The 22,953-nt window shown below is 33.1% G+C and overlaps 3 protein-coding genes across 4 annotated transcripts in view; all 3 read right to left on the bottom strand.

The window, feature by feature from the left end:
- Nucleotides 1–1,684, bottom strand: part of LOC134269752 (uncharacterized) — a 34,227-nt gene extending 32,543 nt beyond the window's left edge. For both annotated transcript variants that reach the window (XM_062751956.1, XM_062751957.1), the window contains exon 1: nucleotides 1,602–1,684. In XM_062751956.1, the coding sequence (XP_062607940.1) occupies nucleotides 1,602–1,634 (33 nt within the window). In that variant the 5' untranslated portion in view covers nucleotides 1,635–1,684. The remainder of the gene's footprint in view (nucleotides 1–1,601) is intronic.
- Nucleotides 1,685–2,187: 503 nt separating this feature from the next.
- LOC134269754 (uncharacterized) lies at nucleotides 2,188–8,285 on the bottom strand. Its single transcript, XM_062751960.1, has 4 exons — nucleotides 8,166–8,285; nucleotides 4,353–4,464; nucleotides 2,766–2,895; nucleotides 2,188–2,660 (listed from the first exon to the last, which is right to left on the bottom strand). The coding sequence occupies exons 1-4, from the start codon at nucleotides 8,259–8,261 to the stop codon at nucleotides 2,315–2,317; spliced, it is 684 nt and encodes a 227-aa protein (XP_062607944.1). The 5' UTR covers nucleotides 8,262–8,285; the 3' UTR covers nucleotides 2,188–2,314.
- Nucleotides 8,286–11,249: 2,964 nt separating this feature from the next.
- On the bottom strand, nucleotides 11,250–15,670 carry LOC134269743 (uncharacterized). The gene is made up of 3 exons (XM_062751947.1): nucleotides 15,508–15,670; nucleotides 12,252–13,463; nucleotides 11,250–12,139 (listed from the first exon to the last, which is right to left on the bottom strand). Exons 1-3 carry the CDS (start codon nucleotides 15,578–15,580, stop codon nucleotides 11,250–11,252), a joined length of 2,175 nt encoding a protein of 724 aa, XP_062607931.1. The 5' UTR covers nucleotides 15,581–15,670.
- Between the last annotated feature and the right edge of the window lie 7,283 nt (nucleotides 15,671–22,953).

The following is a 22,953-nucleotide window of genomic DNA, read 5'->3' as shown; positions in this document are numbered from 1 at the left end:
TTTTGTCACTAAAAAGAGCTCTTTTTTCAAAAGACATTGAAAGGAAATTTAAGAGGTGCCTTAGAAAAAGATATCTTCCTCTAATCAGACGATATATCGATAAGTATTAACCACTGGCCTGTACTGCATTAGTTTGATTATTCTTGATCGTTCTCTTAACAGTTGCGAGGAGAAACTGCTGTCACACGGGTATTTAAAATATATTGCAGGTCTGTTTCTAACCAAGTCCCCCACACGGTAAAATTATGTCATGCTATCTTCGTTCAGAAGAAAAACAAACTTAATGTTTCATAAAGATAGAGCCATTTGAAAGAAAATGTACCCTCCCCCTCCCCTCTCAAAAAAAATTGAGGACCCGAAACTGCTTAAGTAAAGATAGAGCAGTATTATTTTTATTTTGAGCAGACTTTTAAAAAATGCCAATCATTCTTCACATTTTCAACCTGGGACATGGACCCATGGTCATCTATAAATACTTCACAGTTCCTTTCCACTGATGCCCAGTGATGCCGTATGATAAACATAGTGCGGCGCTTTGAAGGAGTAAAATATTCCCTGCCGACATGTTACACCCGCTCTGACCCCTATTTATTGATCAGGTATAAAAATATAGAACTAACAATTCGTATGAAAAAGTCAAAATACGATCTAATGATAGGTAAAACATGCATTACTAACAAGGTCATTATAACAACGATATAATTTACGATATGCCGCCTTTAAATGAGATTGTTGAAATCCCTGTAACTTCAACTTATCTTCAGAAGCCTGCCTTGTTTTATAAATTGATAAGACCGCAGAACAGTAACTGGCAAGATTGGAAATATGCAGCTTAGGTCATTTCTATCTGTTACAATCAAAACATTCAATGATAGACAATGAAATGTGCGGGTACAATTCGACGCGAACGCCGGAAAAACACTGGATTGAAATCCGAGTTTCAAACAAAGTACGTTATAAACATTCACAATGCATTAGCAAGAATGATTCTATGGACAATAATTATGTGGCATATTTCTATTGGCCTCTGTTTAAACATTTTTTTTCATTTTAGACGATCTTGGTAAGATTACTGATGGTTATGAAATGGACCAATATATTTTTTTTACTAGCCTAAAAAGTACAAACAAAAATGGTACATGAGAAGGTGCTTTCGGTTAAATGGTTCATATCTTTGCTTCAACATGTTGGTCATTTTAGTTTAGGGACATTAGCCAATAAAGGTTCGGTCAAGGTAAGTAGTTGATGTTTTCCGAGGAAAACTCTTCCATCTGACAGAAACAAAGGCATTTAACGTTTTAAAACATGTCCATTTTCTTAAATGATGAAAAAATCTCTACGTTACTTTAAAAATGTTGCAATTTTAATGTTATCTTGTAACGTACCCTCCCAATACTAACAAAAATGATATAAATACTAGACTAATTAAGTATATACTTAAAATTTATTTCAACCCCCTTTGCCACAAGCATATGTAAAAAAAAAAAATACAAATTTACTATCTTCCTTTGCATCGAAAAGGACTCTTGATTGTAAAAAGCGTTTCTATTTTCTTTTAAATTTAAAACTAATATAAACTGCACAAATACAAAACTACGTACCTGTAAAACGAAGTCATATTTGCTACTCGACATACTTCAAGATATACAATATCCCATCCACAGTAGTCTATGCACCCGTCTTATCTGGGGATAAATTCGTGTAACAACGCACTTAGTCGAAATTCCACGATCATCGAGTACCGCCGCCATCGCTTAAAGTAGAACTAGCAGCACAAGGCCCAAGTTCAAAGATGTTTCTACTACCTTAATTTTTATTTTTCAGTTTTTGATATTATGCAGTCAGGATTAATCTTCTTTTTAAAATTCTGACTTATCTGCCTTCCTTATCACATCCTTAATTTTAAGGAGGGTTAAGAAAAGATTGTTTATATAAAAATATGAGAAGGTGCAGATATCATTTAAAGGCAAAAGTGACGCAAACATTTCCCCCCAAAAAGCTCTTCTTAGCATATGTACAAGAGTTATTTCAATTGAATTTCATTTTGGTGACCACTGGTTACTTTTATTAAAAGAACATGCTGGATGTTTTCAATCATCTGTGACACATGCAGTTATTGATCAGGCAGGTGAATAATATATACGTCATGTATATTGTACGTCCCACAAAACTCCGAAAGAATCTCTCATATCCAATTTTTATTTTAATATTGCAAATACAGAGGAAAAGAAACCAACTTTCATAGTAGTTGTTACAACTTGTCCTATACTTCAACGACGCGCTATGCATGCATTGTAAAATTTAATTACTTTTACTATAAAACACTGATGAATGGGTTTTTAATGACTTTTATCCCTCTTTTAGACAGGTAGACAAATTTGTTTTCCATACACTTGTGCCACCACTTGCTGTATAATTTATTGCAGTCTTCTAAAATTGAATGCTGCATTATATTACATGATGAAGAAAGTTCTTCAAACACCACTAGTGCACTGTTAGGACTGAGCATGCGCAGATGTCTAATGGTTCCATACTGGGAGAGGACAGCCATAAGATCTGGGAGAGTATAATCGTTCATGTCTTTTCTTCGCTGCCACCTCACAATAATGGTTGAGTAAGGAAGTTGCAATCGTTTGTTTGTAATATCCTGTTTGATCAAGCTGTTGGATATAAAAAAGGGTGAAAATGTGTTGCATTGTTTAAATTTATTATTTTGAACAAAAATCTTTTGTGTTCCTACATATTACCTGATTACCTTGACATACCTTGGAGGGTTTAGGTAGGCATCATGCCGCTTGTTTCGTTGTTGTGTTGTGTACATTAAAGCGTCCCTAATGCACCTGTTCATATTTTCATGACACATACATCCGGGACTCTGGCTGCTGTGTTTGTTTTCTGTAAAAAAGTAAATGGTATTGCAAATATTTACATATTAAGCTTTATCAATAAAGAATTGTACTTGTGGTCTATTTCCTATGATACTTCATTGATTGGTAATTCAGGAACAAGAATGTGAAATGGTTTATGAATAAAACAAACTAGAGGTACTGTGAGTGCTCACTAAATAATACCCCGCCTCACAAATGATTATAGTAACGAAGGGACCCGAAATAAGTAAGGTACACAATGCCATTATGTCATAAAGAATCTATGAAAGTATCTTCGAATTTTATTCAGTGGTGTAGGATCGGAGGAGTTGCGGATAAGAGATGGGTACCCTTCAATATTGTAGAAAGATTGATTGATTGTATACTGTTTATAACGTCCCTCTCCAGAATATTTCACTGATATGGAGACGTCACCATTGCCGGTGAAGGGCTGCAAATTTAGGCCTATGCTCGGTACTTATGGCCTTTGAGCAGGGAGGGATCTTTATCGTGCCACACCTGCTGTGACACGGGGCCTCGGTTTATACGGTCTCATCCGAAGGACCGCCCCATTTAGTCGCCTTTCACGACAAGCAAGGGGGTACTGAGGACCTATTCTAACCCGGATCCCCACGGGGATATTGTAGAAAGAATGGCCGTGTCCATGTTTTGTCATCGCGACCGGAAACCCGAAATATGTATCCGATCAAAAAAGTGAAATACGTAGGAGGTGCACAATGGAAATATGTAAGAAAGATTCAGTGACAGTTTCATTAAATTTTAATCTGTGGTATAAGAGGAATTGCGGATAAGAGATGGGTATCCCAAAAAGAACTAGACGGGCGTACAGACAGACGGACGGACATCCCGATTACTGTGTAGTATATACCCCCAGCTTTTCAAGCGGGGGTACAAAAAGATTATTTTTGTCAGGGTAAAATGAATAATTGTAACTGAATCATTATGAACATTTTAAACGACTAGTTAACTCGATATCATATGGTATTTTTCTGTTAGTCCCATTAGTGAATGTATAGTATATAATCAAATAGAATTATAAAAGACCACATGACGGCTATGCACAGATTTTTTTTTAAAATAAGAAATAGTCTCCAACACAGTTTATAGTTTTAAATAATAACTTATTATATTTCAAAAACTTAAACACCGGAATTTTACAAATCTGTCAAAGGTTACAGTAGTACCGGTATTTTACTGCTTTGCTTCATTCTAAAATTATGGTCAGACAAAACACTCAATAACAAATAATTTTCCCCCAAGAACTTGTGATAGGTAAACTGCTGCTTTAACAAGTTCCCTCTTATGAAATGAAAGCATTACATGGCTTTGCATGAATTTTTGGTTTTCATATGTTTAAAGACAAATAGTTTAGAAATCACAAGATAACGATTTTTGGTACGCTACAGAGATACAAAAATCAAATGTTCGAGGAATGTCTCGTCCAACATTTAACTGTCTATTTACCTTTGAAAAATTGGGCAAGTGGACCATTGTCTGCCAGGTAGCGACCTCGGACTAAGGACACCGGCTGAAGGGGATCTGTTAGTCGGTAATACAATCGACGATAGCTCGCCTCCTGTCAGGGTAAACAAAGACACACAAATCTGAATGAATAAGGTTTAAATAAGGGACATAACTGGAAGGTAATTGTACAAAACTCTAGAGGTACTTCGACATTTCGATTTCTATCTCGTAAAAAATCAAATAAGGGGACCTCACTGATGGGTTTCGGTAGTAAATAAATTATTAAAGGATCATGTAACAAAGTTTTAATGATATGACTAGTGTGGAGAAATGATTAGTATGTCAGTACAATTAAAACAAGAGGCCCAAGGGCCACATCGCTCACCTGAGCACATCGGCTAGGAAAAAGCATAAATCGGATCAGAATTCAAAAGTTTACTGAGAGGAGGGGGGGGGAGTTAATACTTCTTGAGAATGCCTCCATATCAATACAGCATACAACTTTGCTGTTCTTGAGAAAAAGATTCCTATATACATGTGTATTCCTATGTAAAACTTTGATGGGGTATTGTGGCCCCATACTACTCTCGGGGGCCATGATTTGAATAAATTTAAATCTACACTACCTGAGAATGATCCATATACTAAGTCTCATCTTTCCTGGCCCAGTAATTCTTGATTTTTTAAAAAATGCCATTAATTTTTCACTAATTCATAATTATCTCCCCTTGGAAGAGGGCATGGTCCTTCATTTGAACAAAATTGGATCCCCTTTATCTAAGGATACTTTGTAGCAAGTTTGTTTGAAATTGGCCCAGTGGTTCTTGAGAAGAAGATGAAATGTGAAAGTTTACGACAACGACGACAGACAACGGACAAATTTTGATCACAAAAGCTCACTTGAGCTTTCGGCTCAGGTGAGCTAAAAAGTCAAGAACGATAAAACACACTCGGAATTTTTATCGCTCATATCCAATAATTCATGCCGATTTAGAGAATTTTTTTGCAGATTTTGCTTTTTGTGCATTTTAAGCAAAGAAGTTTGACGGCAATTTCGCCCATCTTCTTTATCATAAACATAAGCAACTTATATTTTACGAGAGGTTTGCCCTTTTCTCTCTAAAACAAAAGTACACAGATCCCGTGTGTAGAGCACCTATTTCTAAAGCACAAACTGGTACTATAACTCAGCTTATGACAAAAAATACTCTCATCTTGATTACTGGGATATATTTTATAACTACCGCAGATGACCGATTAGAATATTCGCATTGGCAAAAAAATATCTTATCTACATACATTTAATGATATAAATTTTATTTGCTTGTAACTTTAAGAAAGTTTGTAATCGTAAAATTTTATCAAAAGTTTGTTACATCAAAACGTACGACATTTCTTCACCTTATACTATCTTTTCTTATTATAACTTATTTTAAGGAAGAAATTTCCATATGATTAATGATTATCTTGTGATTGGCCATCAATAAAATTATTTCGTTAGAATCTACATAGCTGTGAGTAATATCAAATTTTAGTAGTCTACAAAGGATAAAGTGATGTCACAGGAATATTTTGTTTAAAAAGCCCCTTTCCTTAATTTTTTCGGCGATTACAATGACCTTGTTAGCAAATATAAGCTATCAGTTGGTCAACAGGGGGTGTTTACTCCTCCTTGGCAACTGACCCCATCTCTGGAATTTCTAGATGTCCGAGTTTATTGCTCTGTTTACAGATTTATATTGTTTGTGGGGGTTTTTTTGTGTTCGTTTATCATTACCTTTTTTTTCATTATGACAAATTTCTTTAAACAAAAGAGAGATTTGGTTTTGTTATTCCCCTTTTAAGGAAGCAGTTAATTGAGCAGGCATGTAGCATATTTTAAAATCAATTTACCCGAAAAATAATTGATATGCTAAAAAAAAATATGGAGGGGGTATGAAAGTTCGGACTTTTTGAAATTTCTTTCGAAATTGAAGGATTTGACTATACTATACAAAATCTATGGGGGTGTCTTTACGCACTAAATTGATAGTTAAAGATTATCTTCGTGAAAAAGTAGCTCCCCCTGAGTTACAGAGTAATTGTGAAAATATATTATAACCTACAAATTGAGTTCAAGTACAATTAAAAGGGTCAAATCTAATGTCTAATTCCTCTACTACCCCCCCCCCTCCCCAGACCCAAAGCACAAATTTATACTAAATGTTATGATTATCTTTGATTTGTCAAGTATGACCGGAAAGAAATGCGTAAAGTTGACCGTTTGCTTGGCATTCCTGCTTCGTGAGTGAAAAATGTTTGAACTAATCACTATCCAATGACAAATTGTCAAACAGAGAGGTACTTAGCGTCTTCTTGGATGGGCGTCCTAATCTTTCTCTATCAAGAATATTGTCAACAATTGGGACGATTATTCGTAGAGCTATAATCCACTGGTTCAATGACATCGAGATAAACTAAGTAGAGAAATTAAGGATAAAAAAAACAAAATAAAATACGGACAGTAATATTATTTTAATATGGGTTAATTTTCCAAAACTATAAACTTAATTAACACAATTCAAATTGTGATCAAAGTGCAAAATATATAATTCTGGGCTGAACACGTCAAACAATTTTGAAAGAATGCCGCCTTTTTAATTACAAAATTCACTGAATCCAGCAATAGTTGAAAATGTTTTGCTTGTATTACATATACTTAATTCATGTTTTACACGTGTTGTTCATCAAAACTGTAATTTGAATTCCCTTTTTTTCCTGATAAAAGTCTATTTGATGAGATTACAAAAGATGCTGGAGTTTCTGATTGACATAATATATGTGATTTTTGGAGACCAGGTCTTCCAGACAAGAATCTATTGGGATTCCCATGGGTGCCAATTGCACCCCGTTATAGATAGTTCTCAACTGGCCAGAATTTAGCAAGAGTTACTTCCCGTTGGCCGCCAATTGGAGGTCGACTCTGTGATTTTTCCTCTTTGTCTTACCAAGTTTAAGAGGATGTAGCAGAAATATTTGATGGAAAATTTTTATTAACTATTTATTTAAATAAAGGAGGCTTCCAAAAATTTATATACTTCAGAAAAATAATGATTCCTAATTCAAAATAGCGAATAAGAAAAAATTAAAATTGGTTGAACAATGAAGGAATATGAGCATTTGGACCCACAATATGGCGGCCAGCGGGAAATAACTCTCGCTAAATTCTGGCTAGTCGAAAACTATCTATTAGCAGATCTATTTTTGTATTTATATGGGGCAGAATTTGTCCAAAATCTAATACGTGAAAAGAAGAAAACACTTGCTGAGGCCTTAAACTCTATAAATTGATAGATATATCGACTACGACTTGTCAATTAAGAATCGTTATAATTTCCATTTATTTGTCGATACGATATGTCCCCGTGAGCTTGAAATAAAAGATAACAAAGAGTCTGACACACCTATTTCATATTTGGATATTTTCTTGAAAAAGACGTTAATGTTAATCTAACAACCAAACTTTATGATAAACGTGATGATTTTAACTTTTCAATCTGCCTGCGGGGTTAAAATATCTCAGCTGATTCGATACACAAGAAACACACGTACAATTAAATATCAATATTGTACAGGATGACAATAATGTAATTTTGCTTCAATTATAGCTTTTAAACGCAAATATAAACAACAGAAGTTCATAAATGTTCTTTTTCTCTGTTCTTGAAATAGTTTTAAATTACAAGTTGCAGCTTACATTGCTTTAATGGACTTTTGAGTTTAAATATTAATTGTTATCTCTTTATATATATTTTATTAAAAAAGTAGGATCACCTTCAGAAAATGATTTCCATGATATTTTCTGCAGTTTCTACTGAAGTAAAGTGGTAGATCTGTGTTGTTTCTCCTAATAGGCTGTCCTGTTATCATTCCGACATTAGTGCATAACAATACTCTATTGTGACGTATACAATATGTGACGTCATAATGCAAAAATCGTAATTCTTGTATTTTGCAGTGGGTATCGATGGTCGTAAAACAGCTCAAAAATTTATTAATTCAGACCATAATAGGGCTTTGTTTACAAAAAAACAGCTTTGGCTCACTTAACTGTCCGCCTTAAGGAAAGTCCTTAGTTTTATGTATTCAGTTTTAATTTCAAATTCCCACTTCTTCCATCGTCTTAAGCCACGGTCCGGAGTCCGCATAAAGCTCTCTCCTACCAGAATGGGACAGGATCGTACATTTTGGCCGTGGTTTGCGACGATGCACTTCTTCAGACTCAATCAAGTTATATATTTGAAAAAACATCAATTTTTAGTTTCAAAATAAGTTTCTTTTAAATACTGATTTGAACTCAGTTGACTTTTTACATTTTCTTTTAATACTCGTTACAATTTTAGAATACTATATTTCTAAAAAGCCCCTTTCATCTCTGGTTTTATATATACTAGAATATAATTCAAACCCGTCGTCAAACAGGGACAGATTCTCGATGGATCGGACGAATATCAGTTGCTTGGAGTAATGAACCCATTCCAGTTAATATCAGCCACAGTGATGTATGGACAGTTACGTCGTGTCAGTAGGTTCCTCAATACTCCTATCTCTATAATGTAACACGGCATCTGATTGTAAAAGTACACCCGAAAAATTCAGTTATCTTTTGTCAAACAGTTTCAAAGAAGTAAGTGTGGTATATTGCAAATATTTGCCCCCTTTCATATTTCAACAATATTTATAATAGAAGATGAACATGAGTCTACCTTTTCAATTATAACTTTATTTTATTGTTCTGATGCCCCCGTTGCCTAGCAACCACCCACGAAAAAGCAATGTTGAAAGCTCTTGGATTTAATATTTAACTGTTTTGGGAAATAATAACCAACAACAATATTTTCATTTTAGCTTTATAATGATCATATGTACTGAAAATTCCTAAACATTGCATTAACAAATTTATTTTGATGGGAAAACACCATAGCAACCACTCAAACATATCTTAGCAACCAGTTTATTTACTATAGCAACCAATATGAGTATGAAGTGAAGAAGTCAATACATGTCATTTATTCATTAGCATTAAAGTTAATTGAAGTACTATTTATATCTAAGCTTCTATTTCACTGGTAATGCAAAACAAAATATTTCCTAGCAACGCTTAATAATTCCATGGCAACCACTTACTATTTCAGACATTAAAATATTTTAAAGAGCCACATTTTATACATAAAAAATATTGCACTTTTACATACAGTGCATCCCTATGGCACACATCAACAAAGATTCAATCCAAACTTTGTATATCAGAAAAGCTTCCTCAAAAAATATTTTCAGGTTTTAGGATGTTATGGATGTATGGTTACCTTGGCAACAAGTCTCAAATTTGGAAAAAAAATAATATTTGATCATTTTGAAATCTTATCGCACATTTTTATGGTCTAACAGGGAACAATGGTCTTTGCTGAAACACAAGTTTAAGGCTTCATATTTCATATTTATGGAAAAGTCAATAGGGTATAATCCTATTTTCTGGTGTTGCCATGGAAACAAAACAAAAAAACAAAAATTAGCAATTTTACAATCTGACTTTTTTAAATCTTCAGATTAATAGTACATACATTACAGTTGCTATGGAAATGGAATCAAAAATGAAGATAAGCAATTGTTTTGTGGCTAGCATTTACACTGAATCATGCCATTGCCTAAAATCATTTCTAGGTTTAAAAGGTTATGACTAATAAAGAACAGTTTCAAAAAATGAGGAAGAGGTAATTAAAACATATACATGCATACAGGTAGCCTTACTTTGAAAATAAGATGAGTAGAATGTAAGAGATAGTTCATATTTTGCAATGCATATATGATCATGTAAAATATTCCATTGTCTTCAACAGTGTAGACATGTCACTCCTACACACACACACACACACACACACACACACACACACACATATATATATATATATATACATTAACAATTACATATAATCATATCTCAAACAGACCTGTATGAAGGGTTTAACATGTTTAAGGTTAAAGCTTATTTACTATCAATATCAGATTATTTGACAGTTAGAGACTGATTTGTCTCCCACCGATAAAAATCATCATATTTTACATGAAAATATCATTTTATGTATTATTGTGTATATCATTACAGACATTATACTAGTATCTTAATAATTTTATTTCAGCATAACTGATTCTTAACATATGTTTCCCTCTAAATTGTTTATCATTGTTACCCCATGTTTCCACCTTGAACATACCAGCAAAGGCAAATTCATATAAATTAAATGTAAAAAAAACCATCAAAGATATAACTATCCAATCAAATCTACACTGATTGCTGAAGCAAACATAAAATGTAATACCTATATCATTTGAGATGAATTTCCTTTGAAAGATCTATTTAATCCTTAAGGTACTCCGATCCTTAGATTCTGAAAATCAGGCATTGACTAATTGAACAAACTTACAAAAATGTGTCTGAATTCTTAAAGTAACATATTTTTACCCACAATAATTCTTCAAACTGCATCTTAAAGTTAATCATATTATATAAAAAAAATTAATAAATCTGAATTAAATGTTCTAGAAATGCGAATAAAAAAACTACAATACATTTTCTATTCAAAATTGATCATCAACAAACACATTTTAGAAATGAAAATCATAGGCATCCAGGCTTTTGAATAAATATCACAATGTTTATACATTTAAGGCAGCTGTAGTTTCTGTGGTAAGATTAAAATGAACCTCAATTTCTTTACAAACATGTATGTAATTTTAAAGTACTTTCATGGCGTAAAATTTTTTCCCTTCATAAGCATCATTTTGAGATTTTTTAATATAAATTAGGAATTTAAGAGTTATCTGTCCTGGCTGAGATTGGAGTACCTTAATTCCTGAAATTCACTCCTCCACAATGTCACTATCTGAATCTTCTTGGTATGCCGCATTCAGAAAGTGACATTTAGGTCCAGGTCCAGATGACAGTGGTTCTTCACTCTGATGCCTTTTCCATCCAAGGAACCACAGTACACTGGACACATGGGCACAGCAACCAACAAGTCTTGCTCCAATTTTGCATGTACAGTACCAACCACAAATGGCCTCTACACTCTCCTCTCTACCTCTATATTTTATCCAAAGTGTGTGAAGAACATTTCTAGAATGGCGAGACTGAATCTTAACTCTCAAAAGATTTGGAAAATCATGGCATACCATAACTTCATAGCTGCCTTCATCTTTTAAATGTTCTCGTGTGTAATTCTCTGCATGTTTGACTTGATAAATACCTAATGTCAGGGAGCGTAGGTCATCGAGTGAAAGGACAGGGAAATCAGCAAGTTCAGAGGATGCATCGATAGCTGAATATACAGCACAGCGAGTCAACAGCTTATTTTCTTGAACAAGAACCTGGACTTCATTGGATTCCTGTGACCTTTCTAGCATTTTGATGGCAACACTTTCAGTCTCAGGGTCCATGCTACCAAGACAAGGCCTGAAACAGTTACATAGTGCACATACGATTCTAACAAAATCCCCAACCTGTGGAAGTAGCTTGTTAGGAATAACTTTGTCCAGTAGTCTCCACTGTTTAAGTCTGCCATTAGCACTCTCAACTACCCATCTTACTTTAGTGACCATTCTTGAGAGGTTGGCTTCCGTAGTTGTATGTTGCTTTTCTCCCCTTTGCAGATAGAATGGCATGTGGACTTTCAATCCAATATCTTCCATAAAGGTCACTGCATCCCTGAACCCTCTGTCAACTACGACCACATCATCTTCTTTCAACCATACTGGAGCAAAAAAAAATATCAATGTTATTACTTTTATTATATCTTGACTTCCACGAACTTGGGTCTATTGAAAAGACATACTTGTATTTCAAATCTGTAACAGTAAACATACCTTGAATGTTTTCTGCATTTTGAGAATACATATGCTTTGTTATGCTGGCATCATTGTTGTGACAATCTGCCACATATGGTCCCATAACACTTAAAATGTACCCATCAGAGGCCACAACCATCATAGGTTTCACTAAAGGACGGTTTTTATGGAGACTGTATGAAAGGCGCTGAAATTCGTAGTCATAGCTCTTTTGGATGTATATATATGTACCATCCAAGATGATAACAGCTTGATCTTCCTCAGTGGTGAAAAGCTTTCGGGCAATTGGAGTTGTATGATGCTGAGAGAATTCCTGATGACTTATATGTTGGAATCCAAGATGTTTTGGCACAAAATTCTGCATGAGAGCCTCTCTTACTGATGGAATTATTCTTTGAATCTGATATACAGAAAGCTTGAAGATTGTGGAAAGTATTGTGTTGGGAAGGCCAGTGCGGAGTTTTGTCAGGAATACAGCAAGACAAGTTCTCTTGGTACGGCTGGAATTGTTCCTTATATTCTTTAATTCATGAACAAGTTCTGCAAATTGCTCTTTTCTCAAGCCAGTGAGACACAAATAGTCTTCTTCACTCAGAAGAGATGGTACATCAAAGTTGAGGTAAGTTGCAGATTTGATGGTACTTCTAAGGCTAGATAAAAGCTTGCATATGTCAGTTCTTGATAGTTGTTCTTCATCTTTTGTTGTCGTTAGTCCTGAGAGTGCATCTTTATTTAGGTAGCCATCTTCAACATGCATCTTGCAACATCTGCTGTCATCATTGATGAAGATTCCCGTTTCAACAAAAGCTTGTACAATGGAGGACGCTGGGATATTTATAAGGCGGTTTCTGTTAGAGTATGGCTTTCTGCAAATGACACATTTTCTGTGACCTTTTGGCGTTGATGTTATGGGAAGGCATATTGATTTTGGACTTTTTAATAAAGGATTTGAATCTGAGTTACACGTGGGCAGAGGTGGGAAGTATTCTGGATCACTGCATGTTAGAGTACATGTATTTGAGGCACCAACAACTGTTCGTTTGCGAGAAAAGGATTGGTAACATTTATGACAAACTACATCCTCCTTAAGTACAGCTCTCCCTAGTCGCCGCTCTGTTTCCTTTATCAGCGGTTGCGTTCTAACGTGCCTCCTTGACTCAGATCCACCGCAACTTCTCTGATGACACCAGCAACAGTCGTATGCTTTAGGCATGATGAGAAAGGTTGCTCCTGAAATCAAAATTTAAAAATATAGTGGTAAAAAATTGTTATAAGTTAATTTTCAAAGATATTTTCTGTATTTGCATAAATTTATAGTGCATGTACAATTACATGGATCAAAGAAAGGGTTTTCTACCATGATGAAAAAACACACAAGGGCCTTGACACTGTTTATTTGAATAATAAAATGCTTTAATTTGCTTTGTAAACTCTTTATGACAAAACTCTTTGTCGGTACTAAAACATACTATTAAAGATTTCATCAGCACAACACTTTCCATGCATCTTTTATTTCTTAATTAAATTATAAGAGTTATAATTATTGGTGTGTTAATGAAGCTTTGGTAATCTGCCCATAGGTTTAAAATAGGACTATTCAATTCAGGGAATTAATTTATGTGCCCTACTTCAGAATTTTTTTTATTTAATATATGAATTTCTGACCTTGACATTTAACTCTTTTATTTAATAATCAAAAGGGTCTTTCTTATAAGGAGTTATGAGGTAAAATATGATAGCAAAGTATATGAATTACTTTCTGAAAAATCAACTAGACACAAAAGTGTTTTGAACTGACAAAGACAGCTAGACAGACAGAAGGGCATGTCCAAAATATAACCATGCAGTTTAGTGAAGGTGTGAACAATACATGTAACTTGTGTTTATCTACAATGTGCTGATTTCATAACCTAGCTCAAATTCACATTACAATGTAATGCCTCAAATAACTGCAGATATCTTCAATTATTCAAAGATACATGTAACACCGGTACCAATTCATTTGATATGATTTATAATTTAATTATTATTAATAATATCTCTTTTAATAGTTAATGATATATTAGTGATATATCTGATTTATTGCTTAATGCATCAATGCAGTTGTTGATATCATTTGCTGATTTGAATGTGCACAATAATTTTGCTCTCTTTAATCTAATTTAATTGAAAAGACTAATTATAATTAATCTAATGAGTACAATAATTGAAAAGAAATGTTTTCTTCCTTTGACAATATTGTGTGCATTAATTTAATAATTGTTCTCTTCAATTAAATAAATAATTAAGGCTTGCAACTTATTAATTTACAGCTCATTTGTGCAAGTAAATACAGAAGAATGGACATTAACATACAGAAGATATAGTGTTCTCTTTCCATAATGTTATTTTGTACTAGATTTTGTACAATGCAATTGAATATGTTGATGTCAAAATGGGCATTTAATTAATCACAAAAAAAAAAAGATCTTCTAGGCTTAAAAAAAATCTGTAATTACATCTTTATGGTACATCCTTTTTTTTTAATGTCCATATTTGGGGGTTTTTTTTTTTGTTTTTTTTTTTACCATTAGTGTATATGGACTCTAAATTATACACTGCATAATTAATTTTTTTTTGAAAGTCTTTTTCAATAAAATTAAAATGATTTTCTTGGAAATAATTTCGTTAATATTTTCAGAGGTTTAAAATTCATTTTCAGAATTTAATAAAATAATCCTTCGTCTTTTTTAAAATCAATTTTGAAAAAGAACAAAATTGATTTATTCATTGATTTTAGAAGTATGTATGAATAAATATTATAACTAATATGAACATGTATTAATTTTTTAATTCTCAATTATGTCAATATTCCAATCTAATTTTTATTCTATCAAATATACGTAAATGAAATATAAAGAACCTATAACAATAAATTCTTGATTCAAGAAGCTTAGAAATATCCCGTGTGGGACCTCAATGCCGATTATTTCCCTTGTATATTGCTAGGAAACTGTAAACAAATCCAGCGATATGCAGTAGCCTATAAATAGATTATATCTGGTGTTTATACATTAATCCATGGACTTTAACTGTTACCATTAATTTCGATTTGGTATTCCTAGCTATTCTTTTGAAAAGTAGCTCCATTTTCCTTTCTAAAAATCGAAAAAAGCCTAGTAGCACATTCATTTTTTAACAGCAGCTGATATGTAGGCCTAAAGAACACTTTAATCTGTTTGCTTTGTATGTTTATTTATACATACATCTAAATGTTCACCATTTGATCACTTACCTAATATTGCAGTAATTACGGCATGCTGAAGGATTGCATATTTTCTGAATTTCTGTATTGTCAAGGATACCATGTAGGCCTTTTTCTCGGAAAGCAGGTTTCCATGCAACTCGGATCCTCAGACGATATTGATTTTTATTAATTCAACCAAGTTTTAGTCTAGATTCAGCAACATACTATGATTTTTGATCCTTCATTTAATTATTACAAGAAAAGTATTAATTTATATAACTAGAGCGCTAAAATAGGTAAAGTATGTAAAACAAACAACATTTGTCACTTACGACCGAATTTCCTCGCGCGAAAAAGCACCGCGCAGCACAAGGATTTTCTTGATATTAAACATCGAGCGCAGTGTTGTTCAGGAAAGATTTTTTTACTGTCAGTTCTTATGTCTAATATCTTTCTTACTTGTTAATATGAATCCTGAACAAGCATGCGCTCACATTTAATTTTAAGAAAAATCACCGAGAATTGCACCGAATTTTGAAAATTTCCCCAAACATTGCTACTTCTGAGACTGTATTCTATTATACAACGACGCATAAAATTGAAAAAAATCCCAGACATAGTCAGATTGGATTCTCTTTTATTCAGTGATGTTCTAAAAAAGCATATATGATTCACTTCAAATTTTGAGAAATCAGGGGGCAGAAAAAATGCAATAGTGCACTTAGCTCTTTTGTTATCTTGGATTAACTTTGAAATGCAATGGAAATCTGAACTTAGCAATGTCAGTACTGATGGAAAAGGCCAGAAAATATGGCACGCCAAATTCACAAAAATGAGCTAAACTTAGTTTCACAATTGATAAACTAGGTTTATCGACTGTAAACTATAGTTTACAAACCGTAAACTATAGTTAACGATTCGTTAAGTATAGTTTTCATCTGTAAAACTATATTTAATGGTTGTTAACTATAGTTTACGAATGCTAATCTAAGTTTATCTGTCTGTAATAAGCGTTAACAATAGATTTTGTTGATAAACATAGATTCCGTTTGTAAACTATGGTTTACAATCGTAAACTATAGTTAAGAGTTGTTAATCATAGTTTCACAAATCGTGAAACTATATTTATCAGATCGTTAACTATAGTTAACGGTTTGTAAACTATAGTTTACAAATCGTGAAACTGTATTTATCAGATAATCTATGTTTTGCGATCGCAAATGTATGGCACGCCAAATTCACAAAATGAGATAAACCTAGTTTCACATTTGATAAACTAGGTTTATCGACTGTAAACTATAGTTTACAAACCGTAAACTATAGTTAACGATTCGTTAAGTATAGTTAACGATTCGTTAAGTATAGTTTTCATCTGTAAAACTAAATTTAACGATTGTTAACTATAGTTTACGAATGATAATCTAAGTTTATCTGTCTGTAATAAGCGTTAACAATAGATTTTGTTGATAAACATAGATTCACGTTTGTAAACTATAGTTTACAATCGTAAACTATAGTTAAGAGTTGTTAATCATAGTTTCACAAATCGTGAAACTATATTTATCAGATCGTTAACTATAGTTTACAGTCCGTAAACTATAGTTTACAACCGATAAACCTAGTTTATCGACTGTGAAACGATGTTTATCTCATTTTTGTGAATTTGGCGTGCCATACTAATGATTGTTTTCGGTGTTAAGTATAGTTTACGGTTGTGAAACATAGATTATCGCGTTAACTATGGTTTACAGATGTAAAATATAGATTAACGTTGTTAACTATAGTTTACAGTCCGTAAACTATAGTTTACAACCGATAAATCTAGTTTATCGACTGTGAAACTATGTTTTGCTCATTTTTGTTAATTTGGCGTGCCATAAGAAAAGCATATATTAAGATTAAGAAAACAATTGGTTTGGATAATCCATGTAAACTTTTGGAAAAACTTTTTGACTCAATTATAACACCAGTTCTTCTTTATTGCTCTGAGATTTGGGGTATTTATAATAACATTGGTGAAAATTCTATAATTGAAAGATTTCACATGAAGTTTATTAAGGAAATTTTAGGAGTATATTGTAAAACTACTAATGCTCCTTGTAGAGCAGATTTAGGTAGACAACCCCTGTGGACAAGAATACAGTTTTCAAGTAAAATTTTGGAACCATCTTATTACTTCCAAGAATATTTCAGCATTTAAAATCTATAAAACAACAGTCAAAACAAACTCATGGACTAAAAATATTTTTTCACTTTTCAACAAGTTAGGATTTTCATTCATTACTAAAAAGAAAATTCAATAAAACCACTTTTGAGAAGCACAAAACAAAGAATATCAGATCAATGCGCACAAGAGGAATATGCAAAGATTCATAATTCATCGAAACTAAAATTTTATCAAGTTGTTTTTAATAATTTCAAACGATGCGGATACACTGATACATTAAAAAAGAAAACAGACAGACCAATTATTAGCAGATTGAGACTTAGTGCTCATAACCTTGCCATAGAAAAAGAAAGACATTTTTCTATACCCACAGATAAAAGAATTTTTAGCCGGGCTTATTGCTCAAAGAGCAATTGCCGGCTTATGTGATCCTGTTCAAGGCAGGATGTTGACCCCATAGTCGCCATTTTAAAGTTACGTGCAAAAATATAGTTCTTACTCTCAACCGCTTTTGAGATAATACAGACGCTAAATAAAGCAACAAAAATAAAACGAAGTTAGTAGTAATGACTTTGAAAACTTCATAAGTCAAAGAACATAGTTCATTAGCGCAAGGATTTTTGATAATCAGTGTTACCGTAGTTTTCTACACATACGAGGTAAAGCAGGAGAGGGAACCAGACTGGCCTGCTTGTTTACATTCAGCTGCGGTACCAGATTAATTCTGATTCTGACAAAATCGGACCGTGGTATTAGGATTGAAAAACTCACTGCCAGTGTCTTATCATTTATATTGATAGTTTTAAAATAATTTTTTCATCAGAATATAAACGTGATTCATGTAAGAAATCCATTCTACTCTGTAAATGAGCCCGGCTCTCTGTACTTCTGAGTACTTTGATTAATATATGTAACACAGGAGAGGTTGAAGATGAATTTCATTTTCTCTTCATCTGCCATAAATACAATAATCATAGATTAACTTTTGAAAGGAATTTGATGAATTTTTTCCATGATAAAATATTAAATATGTCTAATACTCAAAAAGTTAAACTTTGCTTTAAAAGCCATTGTCCAGAAGTACTGAAAAAAAAACCTCATTTATTAAAAAATGCATTTCATCTAGAAATGACTGCATAACATAATTATTTTACAAATGGTGTACAATTTAGCTATGATTATGTCTTATATTCTATACCAGATTATTGTTTATATATAATGAACAATTGATGATGTGCCTTTGCCAATTAATGTAATTGTGTTTGTGCCAATAAACATTTGTATTTTTTATATTTATTAGCTTGTATGTCATAAAGGAATTACAGTGTACATTCTTTTATGAATATGATTTTGTGAAAACGAACAGAATGTTCAACAATCATCTAACACCTAGTTTGTATACTTTTATGGTTAATAAAACATAGGAGTCGGAACCGCGCGGGGGGGGGGGGGACCTAAGCCCCCTTCTTTCTTTACAAAGACAGACATAATATACTAGTAAGCATTGAACATGGTGAGTTCATCAGTTAATTTGAAACATTAAGGGAAAAAAATAGATTTAGAATTTTGACAAAGACGAAGACATCAGATGACAATCTGATGGGAATTTTATCCCAGGAGTTCCAGTCGGACAATATTTCTTATTCCAAGACCGCTATATGTCAATTTTTTCAACATGGATTTTTGAGTAAAATGTTGGGGTTTTTTTGTCGAAAAAGGCCCATAACGGAACTGCAAAATATTGCTTCTCCTAAATTATTAACAGTGCTTTTCATTAAAAAGGTTAACCTGGAAAATACGATTAACTGTAAATCATGCGATTAGAGTTCATGCAGTGGATCCTCCGATCACAAGATTCATTGCATAGAAAAGAAATTAGAAAAAATCATACAACCAAAGACTGTGTACTGAGTATGCGAAAACTCATTCATATTTCAGTTTTAATTGTGTGAAACAAAGCGAATAGATTTCCACAAGGAATTGAAGGTGTGCAGAAAGGATGTAAATTCTAGAAATGTTTAACAAAGCTAACTTCATTTAATTGCAAAATGATATACTTTATAACCAAGGCGGCCATTAGCACGATGTTTTCACCAAAACTACAAAAAATCAAAGTACTGAAAGTAGCGGAAAGCTACTTGTCTATGGAAGTTTTATGATAAATGTCATAACTCTAACTTTTGTATAATAAATATATATATATATATATATATATATATATATATATATATATATATATATATATATATATATATATATATATATATATATATATATATATATATATATATATATATATATATATATATTATGTCATAATATGATTTCATTACAAATAAAGAATAATACATACCCTTTTCCATATCACATCCTGTATCAGCCCGAGACACCAATATCAGCCAGAGGGCCGAAGTATTAATATGTTTATTACATACTTAGTAATAAAATACAGCATACATAAGTTGAGAAGAAAATAAGTCAATAATCATGCATGAACTTCTTACATATATGTACATGGTACTCGATCCGTAATTTGAAAATGATCTAACAAGTATTTGTACATTAAGATTAACCTTATTTTTAAAAAGTTAAAATTAAGAGAATATGAACCCACCAAAATTGTGTATGATCACAAGTACTGTTTTTGTGGTTTAATTTACTAAGGGTGTGATATTGACGTCACAATAGCCGTATCAGCCCTGCAGGGCTGATATGGATTTGCGGGGCTGATATAGGTTATCAGCCCAGCAAATCCATATCAGCCCTGCAGGGCTGATAAGGCTATTGTGACGTCAGCCATATCGCATATGCAAAAAACCTGTATTTATTACTAAGTGTGTAATAACTTGCTATAATTTTTATGTATCACAGTAGGTATAGGTATAAGCATGTTCTGTGTACGAGCAATTTTTAAATCGAGGCAACCTACTGACAAGTACGCAGATGCTACAAGAGTTAAAGCAATCTCGCTTGGTCAAAACTTTTGATAAGCTATAATTGATACAAATAATTTTTGCAAGAACAAACGTAACTGTTGTGGATCAAATGCTTTTTCTCAGCTGATGCAAAGTCGTCTCAGTTAATCGTTTACATGTCGAAAAGAAGTAATTACACGGTAATAAGCCAATAACATTGAAAAGAACTGCGCGAGCTTTGATGAAACTAAGTACTCTCTCTCTCTCTCTCTCTCTCTCTCTCTCTCTCTCTCTCTCTCTGCAGGTTTATTTAAATCTTATACACTGCATATGTATGTATGCTAAGAAAGGTAAACGGCAATTACGTATAGACTTCTAGTGAATTTATTTAATAATAACAGATTGAGTATGCCCAAATTAATCGTAAAATATAAAAAGCACGATATGACATAAAATGTCCAGATTATTGTGAATAAACTGTTTTAAAGTTGTTTGATGTATTTAGAGCAGGTGCAAGTTGTTCGGGAAAATTTTATTATACCGAGAGAGTGAACACTTTCTTACAGCATCGTGACCAAGTTGACAACTAATGTAGTTGTTCGGCAATCAATACAATAAAGACGTGCATGGTTACTACTTAATTTAAAAGCACAATGTCACTACTCAGTGAATTCGTGACATTCATATGTTACTATGGAGTATCACGATTTTTGATCCTTTTGGAATTCTTTTATTTCTCAAAAATACTGTATTTTTTACTTTATGAGATATTTGTTAGAAATTTAAACCTGATTTGGAATTGCACATTTGTGTAAAGAAGGCGAAACATGCCTTCTTGATATCCTTAATGTACACTGTTCTATTATAAATGGAATGTAATCGTGCTTGTTGTCCCCCGATTTTGCGACACATATCTTCTTGATATCCTTTATGAACACTGTTCTATTTTTATGCGCCCGGATCGATAGATCCGAGGCGTATATTGTTTTTGTCCTGTCTGTTTGTCTGTCTGCTGAAAACTTTAACCTTCGCCATAACTTTTGAACCTTGAGATATAGAGACTTCATATTTGATATGCATACTCCACTAATAAAGTTCTTTCAAAAGACACCAAGGTCAATGACCTTGTGACCTTGACTGTGACCTACATGCTAAAAATAACTTTTGAAGCATAGGAGATAGGGTCTTCATATTTGGTATGCATACTTCACTAATAAAGCTCATACAAATGACACCAAAGTCATTGACCTTGTGACCTTGACTGTAACCTTAATGCTAAAAATAGCTATTTTCGAACTTTTGCCATAAATTTTGAACCATAGGAGATATTGATTTCATATCTGGTATGCATACTCCACTACTAAAGTACTTCAAATAACATTAATATCAATGACATTGTGACCTTGACTGTGACCTATATGCTAAAAATAGATTTTTGTAACTTTGTTGCGGCCGGGCGCATAATGTTTCACAAACACATCTTATAAATGAAATGTTATCGTGCTTGTTGTCCCCCAAAGCGAGGGGACATTGAATCTCATTTGTCTGTCAGTCTGTCTCTCCGTCCATCACAAACTTTAACCTTGTCATAACATTTGATTTAGTAGAGCTACGACTTTCATATTTCACATGTGTATTCTTTGTGACAATACCTTTCTTTGGGTACCACCAAATTTGACCTTCTGACCTTGGAATTTGACCCATTTTAACATAAAAATTCCGAACATTTACTTTGGCCATAACTTTTGAACGGTAGACACTAGGAGTTTCATATTTCACAAATTTGTGGCAAGACCTTTCATAAGATACTAATTACTTTGACCTTTTGACCTTGACCTTGGAGATTTCCGTACTTATGAAAAAAATTTAATCTTGGCCATAACGGGCAAGGATTTTCATACTTCACATATGTAATCCTTGTTATGAGACTTTTCATTGGATACCAACAACCTTGACACTTTGACCTTGGATTTTGACCTACTTTTTAATTACTTTAACCTTTGCCATAACTTTGGAACGGTTCGGGCAAGGGCTTTCATACTTAACATATTTAATACTTATGACATGACCTTTCATTGAATATCAAGAACTTTGACCCTTTGGCCTAGGAGTTTGACCTACTTTTGTAAAACATAAACCTTGGCCATAAATTTGGAACATTTCGGGCAAGAGTTTTCATACTTCATCTATGTAATACTTGTAACAAGACCTTTCTTAAGAAACTAACAACTTTGACCCTTTGGTCTTTGAGTCTGACCTACCTTTCAAAAACTTATCCTTGACTATAACTTTTGAACGTGTGGTGCTAGGGCTTTCATATTTCACAATCGTATTTCTTGTGAGATGGCCCTACTTTGGGTACCAATATATTTAATTTGCATTTAAGAAAAGTTTAATCTTTGCTATTTTGAC

Source organism: Saccostrea cucullata, unplaced genomic scaffold (genome assembly GCF_032062105.1).
Source record: "Saccostrea cucullata isolate Sc308-1 unplaced genomic scaffold, CSIRO_AGI_Scuc_v1 ctg382, whole genome shotgun sequence".
NCBI lineage: Eukaryota > Metazoa > Mollusca > Bivalvia > Ostreida > Ostreidae > Saccostrea > Saccostrea cuccullata.
The sequence above is the reverse complement of the archived record's forward strand: the minus strand, read 5'-3'. Positions and strand labels throughout refer to the sequence as shown.